The sequence below is a fragment of the Aegilops tauschii genome, chromosome 2 (genome assembly GCF_002575655.3).
Source record: "Aegilops tauschii subsp. strangulata cultivar AL8/78 chromosome 2, Aet v6.0, whole genome shotgun sequence".
In the NCBI taxonomy this organism is placed as follows: domain Eukaryota; kingdom Viridiplantae; phylum Streptophyta; class Magnoliopsida; order Poales; family Poaceae; genus Aegilops; species Aegilops tauschii.
Window position 1 is genome coordinate 306,290,009 of NC_053036.3, and position 9,147 is coordinate 306,299,155.

The 9,147-nt window shown below is 48.3% G+C and overlaps 1 protein-coding gene and 1 long non-coding RNA gene across 3 annotated transcripts; one reads left to right on the top strand and one right to left on the bottom strand.

Moving 5' to 3' along the window:
- Positions 1-654: 654 nt before the first annotated feature.
- Positions 655-3,886, bottom strand: LOC120973336 (uncharacterized). Of its 2 annotated transcripts, none has more exons than XR_005768065.3 (2): positions 3,273-3,886; positions 655-3,018 (listed from the first exon to the last, which is right to left on the bottom strand). It is a non-coding gene; the product is annotated as an uncharacterized lncRNA (long non-coding RNA). The 2 variants fall into 2 exon arrangements; XR_012202571.1 differs by having other exon boundaries at positions 655-3,159.
- A 1,720-nt stretch (positions 3,887-5,606) lies between these two features.
- On the top strand, positions 5,607-7,675 carry LOC109770451 (protein TIFY 5-like). The gene is made up of 2 exons (XM_020329152.4): positions 5,607-5,950; positions 7,095-7,675. Exons 1-2 carry the CDS (start codon positions 5,771-5,773, stop codon positions 7,413-7,415), a joined length of 501 nt encoding a protein of 166 aa, XP_020184741.1. The 5' UTR covers positions 5,607-5,770; the 3' UTR covers positions 7,416-7,675.
- Positions 7,676-9,147: the final 1,472 nt, after the last annotated feature.

A 9,147-nucleotide genomic window follows, 5' to 3' on the forward strand; every position in this document is an offset into this window, starting at 1 on the left:
TCCTGATGCGTGAGCAGTGATGCTCTTGATGTTGGTGGTCGGAGTGCCGTGAGTTGCATTGGGTTGGGCACATGTCCTATGGAGTGCATGCATCTTCACAGCTGCGGGAGCATTCCGAGTCTGCTACTCTAGTAGCAGTCACGGCTTCTTCTCTTCGGCAATGTGGTGGGATGATGACTAACTCGATGGAACAGGTTACCGTTGATTTGTGTGAATTTGGCTCGCGTGCTGATGTGATGTGATGTTCGTCGAGCCGTCGCTGACAGTGGGTGTGGTTTGTGGCATTGTTTGGGTGGGCTCTGTATCGGGGTTCGTTTGTTTTCCGTAATTAACTAGGCAGCAACCTTCTTCTTAATTAATGAAACTGGCAAAGCTTTTGCCTCATGTTTTGAAAAAAAAAGTTTGGTGCTGTGATTTTAAGCTAAGTGATGTGCTATAATAACTAGATAAATGCCCCGCACGTTGCTGCGGGATTTTATTGTGTAAAACTTAAAAAATTCATGATGTGCATTCTGGAGGACAAATGAAGGGATAGAAAGGAAATTAGTTTTATCACTGGGGTGGGATGTTTTTTAGCTCACATAAACCAACGTTGTAAAATATATAAGAAGTTCCTGTCATACTTAATGAAATTACAGGAAGCTTACAAACCAATGAAACAACTATAATAAGATATTCGATCTGCAAAGTGTAATTACAGTATTCCAACAGTAATTAGATGTATGGTTATGGACAATAATTAACTTTGAGGACCACAACTTCTTTGGCACACAAACACACTTACAACACGACATGAGGCAATGAGGATATTCTGGCATACTTTGAATATACATTTATATAAATAACAGAAACAATTTATGTAAACTTGATATATTGTAAGAAGATAGAAGCATGCCCAGAAGCAAATTAGCTTCTCTTCTAGTGATGAGATGTTGAATCTACTACAAACACTTGCAAAAAAACAGGATGCCGAAATTTAAGTAAAATGAATGGATAACCAGATTCCTTATTTACAAATCAAATTACTATGCATAATTTGTTGCACGGATAGATATAGCTCCAGATCTTTGCATATAGGTATATCTACAACAGATGATCAGAACCATTAAAAAAATACTTTCCTGAAAGACAGCTTGTACATAGCAAAAAATACGCCATGGTTGGCAACTCTGTATGCACGCTTCAATCTTTTTTCCGGCAGTTTGAGCATCACATGTATATGCTACTGTGAAGGAGATATAGGTTATAGGGTAGCTAGAACAAAATAGAGATGGCCATGGTACATGAATGTAAGAAGAATAAGCATATATTAATAGGAATAAGACTGTAGGTATAAGATAGTTGGTAGTGTGCCAATAAATTTAGCGTTCGTAAATAATAATGTCAGATGACAACATTATATACACTTATTACTTCAGCAAGAACACTCAACTGTTCCAATTTTCAACAAAAACTTATTGATAGACATTAAAAAAGAATCTGCAGAGAGGACATGTCACATGTAGCAATAACTGAAGTATAGATCACAAATATTCTTTTCTGAGGACGGACGGGCTCAGATGCTCCTGAAATTTCTCCCGTCAGACGACCATGCGGATCTGTGCCGCGCAGCGTATTCCCGGGGGTTTGATCCTAATCTAGGATGGATAAAGGGCAGACCCAGTGCGTAGAAGCTGTCTTGCCCCTGCAAAGTGCAATGCAGAGAGGCTGGTTCGAACCCAGGACCTCTTGGCACAAGTGGGAGGACTTCACCACTGCGCCACGCTTGCCCTCTCTAGGATGGATATTGGTTCAAAATAAATAATCAAAATGATTTGCAGACTCAGTAAATGAAAGGGATCAAGAAATTGGGAATTAAGAGAAACCATGAATTTGGGATCTGTATTTACCTCCCTCACAGGAACATCAAGGTAAAGGATATAGGACCGCAGTACAATATATGTGCCATATTTTAAGCCTTTACAACGGAAAAGAAGAGTATGAATATAGCATATATCATACCTATCAAGAAGAGACACTGGAAATTATTCATATGGTGCTAAGTAGATAACTAATATCCATAAGAAATACTTATTGAACTCCTTTTGTTCCAAAATTGCAAAACATGAGACTTCTACATGAACGAATGAACTTGTTACTATCACTGATTGCAGCAAAGATTAGGAGACATACTGAGTAGATGATGGATCATAAAGATTACCCAGATTTATTTTTGACCGAAATCTGCTTCCAATTCATCAAAGGCAAACAATTGCACAGACAAATATGAGAATGATTGGGGATTTAAATTGTCAAGCTATTGTAGCGCAAGATGTTATCATATGCAGCTGCTGCACATATAGTTTTACAGTGTAGAAATACCGTGAGTTTTGTGAAAGAATTTTGGGACACCTGAATTACTTTCTAACTGATGATGTGACACGTTGTTTCATCAGAGCCTATTTTGTCCACCTGCCGCTCATCCTCCTGTATGTTACTCAAGGGGGCGCTGTTCATCGTTTGGCTTCGGACACTGGTATGTATTTCTCCAGTTTCTTGTAATGTATGGAGCTGGTGTTTGTTATAACCAAGGGTTCCAGATTTTGAACTGTTGGGTTTCTGCTCTCTCTGAAAGCAAAGGCTCGGGAATGAGAATGATGATAAAAAATATATCCTAACCTTTGCAAGCAAGTAGTCAAATAAAATAGGAGAGGCGAAAAATACAACAGGGTTACACATATTATGCCCCAAATGTTGAGCTTCATGCGTACCAATTTGAATCTCTTGCCCGTAGACTGTAGCCACATAATGACATGTTGATGCAAAATCAAAGACGATGAAAAAACAGGAAGAGTAAGATGGCAAATGGAAAAAGTGACCAAAATAATAAGGTGAATCTTGGAATGCAAAGAAGACCAAAACATATTTAGGACTGAGATGGAAGACCAATGGGAATGAAATGAGGTGAGCCGAGCAAACTTCAAAGGGCAATCGATCCGTTTCTTGTGTAGATGGTGGGGAGAGGAAGTGGAGCGCCGTCTGGAACATTATTAGGAGAGGGAGCGTCAGACATCAGTTAGTCTACTTTTTCTTTTGAGTAAACATCAGTTAGTCTACTGGTTGTTTGCTATACATCATGACAGGGGAAGATACACCGAGTGGGCCGGTGGAAGCAATGGGCTGCAGAGAGGATGCAGCAGTAGGCTGTGTAAGCTTGCTATGGCCTTTTTCATAAGAATATATATAGGATTGTAGAGAAAGGAAATACTTTTGTTAAGAACAGAGTACAGTACCTTCAAGTCGACGGATATCGCGCCGTAGTCGGGAGCAATTGGAAAGGAAGCCTCCATATGGCCTTCTTGGACAGATTCAGCTGTACTCAACTCAGGCCGCTGCCGACATTGCAACCTATCCACCTGATGCGCCACCGATGACATGGCCTCTGGATCGAGGTGGCCGAACTCCTCCTAGGCCGACACCGATCCCCAACCCCGACACCACCGGGCGCTGATCCCTTGGAAGTAGTCGTGGCAGGCAGCGCGAGTATGGAGAAGGAGGGTGAAGGGGCGAGGAGGGAACGAGGTGGCCGCCATGGCTTGAGTGCTGTGCGGCGGGAGGAAGGATGGATGCCGGCGTGGGAGTGAGGCGCGGCAGACAGGGAGGGATCGGCGAGGGGGGCGACCAACGGATCCTAGGCGGGGCGGCGACGCAGGGTGTGGCGTGCGTAGGGGGGAGCCGGCCCGCCGGTCTTGCCTGTTGGACCTTGGACGGGATCCTGCTGGGCGGCACGCCGGAGTGGACAGAGGGGAAAGCTGGGAGGGAGGAAAGCGGTGGCGTATTCGTCGACAAAAAAACAAAGGAAAGCGGGAGGATGGGCTTGGCTGGATTACGTTGGGAGGGAGGAAAGCTGGGGCGATGGGCTGGGCTGGATTACGTCCGTCCGCAACTTCTCTGGTTGGTCCTACAAGTAGTAACTGAAGCCGACGTGTTTGTTTTGTATAGTGGTTGGTCCCGCTTGTAAGTCTCTACCAAAACGCTGACGGGGCAGTATAGCTGATGTGGATAGCCTGCATGTTAAGAGAAATAGGTTAGAGCATCTCCAGCCGTCCGACCCCAGGGTGTTGAAAAAGAGCGGTCTGGGGACGAACCGGCGCTAGATTGGCCCCTGGGGGCGACCTAGCTCCCAGCCACGCCCCCAGGCGCTGCCCCCTAAGCCGCGACAAATTCAAACTTGGTCATTCCTGCTCACAAAAAAAGCCACAAGTCCGGCGATCTCAGCAGCCCAGTTCGGCGATCATCACCTCGTCACAGTTCGGCGATCGAATGAAAAGTTCGGCATACAAAAAAGAAAGGACGCGTGTGCAACGCATCACACGGCGGCGTCGGCGGAGTCGGCGTGCGCGGGCTTGGCGGTGTCGGAGCTTCTTCTGTGTTGGGCGGCGTCGGCGCGGCTTCTGTGCTACTGGGCGTCGTGGAGGCATCATCGCTCGGGCTTGGCGGCGTCATTGGCGTGGGCGTGGGAGTTGGCGGCGCCGTCGACGGCAGCTGGTTTAGGATGAGGCCGCGCTCCGCCAAGTACCACGCCTTGACCTGCTCGTCGTTGCTCTGGAGCATGTCCGTCCCGCCTAGCAGGAAAAGCCGGGTCGGTGTTCCTCTTCTTCGCGGCGACGTTGGTCCGGAGTAGGTCGAGCTTGACGGCGCTGCTCGTCATTAACGCCGACCACCGCGCCTCGGCTTCCTCTGCTTCGGCTGGGCGACGGCGGCGGTCGCAGCCTTCGCGGCGGCGGTGGAGCACGTACTTCTTCGGCGGCATGGCGGCCGGCTGGGAGGGGAGGAGGAGGGAGATTGGCGGGAGGAATGGAGAGAATGAGAGGGAAGCCGGGGGGAAAGCGGGAAGAAACGGCGGGAAAAGGCTCTCAACTCGCCGACGGAGCGGCCCCACGCCCCTTTTCGCTTGTGCCGGCACCCCCAGGCGCCTCAGCGCGCCGGATTCGGCTCGGGTGCGCCGGCTGTTATTTTGGCTCAACCCGACGAAAAACGGACTCATGGGACGCGACTGGGCCGATTTTCTCCCGCAGGCGTTAAAAAAACGCCTGGGAGGGGGGCGCGGCTGAAGATGCTTTTAGTAGGGATGAACTATTTAGGTATTATAGATTTAGTTAATTGAATCCCTGAAGGAAAAATAGTCAAACGGCTGAATAGAAGAGTGTAAATCTGGTGGCACGTGGGCCCACTGAACTCCTGGACGCAAAGGGAAAAGAGCACGTGCCGACAAGAGGTGGAAAAGAACCGGAACAAACATGTCAAAGCAATGATCGATCTCGTTTTCATTAGTAGTAGTGCGTGGTTTGCACAAATCATGCGCACACAAATTAAGCCAGCTAGCTAAGGCAAAATGAACGAACGGAAAGGGAAAAGGATGGCAAGAAAACCAAGCGGAGAAGGTTCCCGTGAAAGAAAAGTAAAGAAACAGAGTACAGGAGTAGTACACAGGACAGCCGGCGCCGCTTCTCCCCTCCCTCGCACGCATTCTTCACGTGCGCTGCGGGGCAAAAGAAAAGAAGAGACCGAACCGCCCCGTTTGCCGTCGTGCGCACACAACGTTTCATAAACAAGCGGGGCAAAGAGAGATTGAGAGGTGTGTGTGTATGTATATATTGACGGGCCAAACCCCAGGCCGATATCTGGTCTCGTCTAACTCTCACGCATATCCTTCCTTCTTCCAAGTACCGGGCCGGCTAGTTGAGGAGGAAAGATCGATAGACCTGGTACTACTTGAATATACACATTAATGGCGGCGGCGAGTAGGAGCGCGCCGGAGTGGTGGCGAGATGGGGGAAGCGTCGACGACGGGGGAGCGGAGGTCGAACTGAGCCTACGGCTTCGGACCGGGAGCAGCAGCACGGCGAGGAGGAGCATGACCATATTCTACAATGGCCGGGTGGTCGCCGTCGACGTCACCGAGCTCCAGGTAAGCTAACTGCCCCGATCCTTAGCACCATTTTAATTTGCTCCATCCCTCCATGTATTTTGTATGTTTACGCAGTTCAACCCTAAGTAGTTAATCATGCTCGTCTAGACTAGGTTGGTCATCACTGACGATCATGCATGTGCTTAGCTCAATCTTGCAAGTGATTAAAAGGCAAAACAATGTAGGAGTATGATGGATCGAATGGATCCTCCACCACGAGTTGTTTTTGCAGTTTAATGTAAACGATGCCAAGAAATACAACCGGAGTCAACTGAGACACCGTGCAGCCTAAATAGAACCAATAGCAAATTAACAAGGGAGCGCTTCTTCTTTTAAGCCGGTCTTTGGGTTGTGATTCTCACAATCTATACTGCTATGCACGCATGACACGTCTTGGGAGCCTGTAGACGTGTGAGAACCTAGAAGATGAAAATAACCCAGGTGAGACACCCAAATCAATTCCAGAGATCAAACTTGGGCGGGCTGGGTGGCTACCACCACATCATTTCTGATTAATTATTACTCCCTCTGTCTCACAATATAAGACGTTTTTCCAAGCTATGTTAGCTTGCAAAAACGTTTTATATTATGGGACGGAGGGAGTATAATAGATCAAAGTCCTTTGTGAGGAAAAAAACATGGTACTAACATTACATGCATTATGCACGTGTTTATTTCAGCACGTCGATGAGTTTGACAAAAATCCGGTACGGTTGAAATTTCAGAATAGTAGTAATATTTAATGACTTAAGTCTGGGTCAAAATTCTTGTGCTTATTTCGAGACGTGCTGTACCGCATCCAGGAGACAGGCAAAACTAAGACGCAGCCACATTTAGTCTTGGTGGAGTAGTAGATGTGCAATTGACAAGCACGTTCAACTCCTCCCCAGACGCGATCATCTCTTAGTCAGACTTGTTTTTTTGACAGCATCTCTTAGTCTGACTTAATTAAGCAATTAGTCAGAAAAGGGACGAGCCTCCATACAAAATAGACAACCAGAATTAAACACGTGCTCGATTGCACCAAAACTCAAAATGATTATGCACAAATATTTCGTTTGAAATTTTCTAGTCATATTTTTGTTTGAAATGTGTGCGCAGACGTGGGTGTGACAAAGTTCATTTGTTGATTGGTTAATCGCAGGCAAGGGAAATCATAACCATGGCGAGCCAACAAATTCTGACCGAGCAGCAGGACAGCGGCGGCGGCGGCGGCGGCACTGCAGTGGCACAGTACGGAGCTCATGAGAATCCAAGCCAGCCGGCGCCGCAACGTTGGGCTCCATTGCTGGCTTCACGTTCGCTTCGTCAGGGAGCAGGGGCTGCTGCGCCGGTCACCAGCCAAGCGGCCGCCGCGGGGCTGTCGATGAAGCGGTCGTTGCAGCGGTTTCTGCAGAAGCGGAAGACAAGGGTCGCAGCCATGGGTTCGCCGTACGCCGGCGGCCGGCGGGCGATGCCTTCCTAGCACTAGGCCGGTGGTTAAAAACACTTACTACGTACTAGCTAGCATCTGGTTATTTTTGTTCTTGAAACTTGTATTTTCAAGCATGAGATTGGAGTGTTCAAATGAAGTTTCATTTGTTCGAGTGTTCCGTAGAAGATGAGATTTGGGCCGTGCAACACAATTGCATTGATCGGTGCATCAGTCATGTATATATATGATGTACAGAGGGAGACCGTAACCTTAATTATACAGATGAATTAGGAGGTGGGCTCGAGACACAATATATTCAATACTCTCCCGCACTCGAAGCGGCGCCGGAGACGCAGAGACTGGAACGAGACTCCACAAAGGTGGAAGTCGGCAGTCCCTTAGTCATCACATCGACGAACTGTTGTGCGGTCGGAACATGGAGAAGCCGAATTCGTCCAAGGGCCATCTGCTCACGTACAAAGTGAATGTCCAGCTCAATGTGCTTAGTCCGGCGATGATGAACGGGGTTGGCGGAAAGATACACCGCAGAGACGTTGTCACAGTAGACAACCGTAGCCTGGGACACATCATGATGCAACTCCTGAAGTAGTTGTCGTAGCCAGGTGCACTTGGCGACGGCGTTAGCCACTGCTCGGTACCAGCCTCCGCGCTAGAGCACGAAACGGTGGGTTGTCGCTTGGACGACCACGAGACGAGTGAAGGACCGAGGTAGACGCAGTAGCCAGAGGTGGAGCGACGGGTGTCAGGGCAGCCAGCCCAATCCACGTCGGAGTAGGCCACCATCTCCAGAGAAGTGGACATTGTGAGAGTGAGCCCAAGAGCCATCGTGCCGCGGATGCGGAGAATCCGCTTCACGAGGGTCCAATGGGAGTCACGAGGGGCGTGCATGTGGAGACACACCTGCTGAACAGCATACTGTAGATCCGGCAGGGTGAGAGTCAGGTACTGAAGAGCACCAACAATGGACTGATAGAACGGAGCATCCGACGCGGGAGAGCCCTCGAGAGCAGAAACCTTGGCCTTCGTGTCAACAGGAGTAGCGACAGGGTGACAGTTAAGCATGCCGGCACGCTCAAGTAGCTCGTGCGCATACTTCTGCTGATGAAGGAAGAAGCTGTCGGGTCGCCAAACAACCTCAATGCCAAGAAAATAATGTAGAGCGCCCAGGTCCTTGATGGCAAACTCATCACGCAGCCGGAGAATAATCTGCCGAAGAAGAGCTGCGGAGGAGGCCGTCAGGATGATGTCGTCGACGTAGAGGAGCAAATATGCAGTCGTGTCGCCGCGGTGATAGACAAACAACGAGGCATCCAAGCGAGTAACGCTGAAGCCCAGTGTCTGAAGGAACCCGACGATACGCTGGTACCAGGCGCGGGGTGCTTGCTTGAGCCCGTAGAGAGACCGGGACATCAAACACACATGCCCAGGAAGAGACGCGTCGACGAAACCGGTGGGTGATAACCCACAAGTATAGGGAGTCGCAATAGTTTTCGAGGGTAAAGTATTTAACCCAATTTTTAGATTCGACACAAGGGGAGCCAACGAATATTTAAAGGTATTAGCAGCTGAGTTGTCAATTCAACCACACCTTGAGATTAATTATCTGCAGCAAGTAATCAGTAGCAAAGTAATATGATAGTTTTGATAGTGGTGACAGCAACAATAGTAACAGTAACAGTGATAGCAGTAATTTTGTAGCAAGTGTAACAGTGATGATAGAAGTAGTAATGCAACAGAAAAATATAAGATAAATTCGTAGTCA

Coding starts and splice junctions, on each gene's coding strand:
- LOC109770451 (XM_020329152.4), top strand. CDS start 5,771: ATGGCGGCGGCGAGTAGGAGCGCGCCGGAGTGGTGGCGAGATGGGGGA. Junction 5,951..7,094: donor TCGACGTCACCGAGCTCCAG/GTAAGCTAACTG, acceptor GGTTAATCGCAG/GCAAGGGAAATCATAACCAT.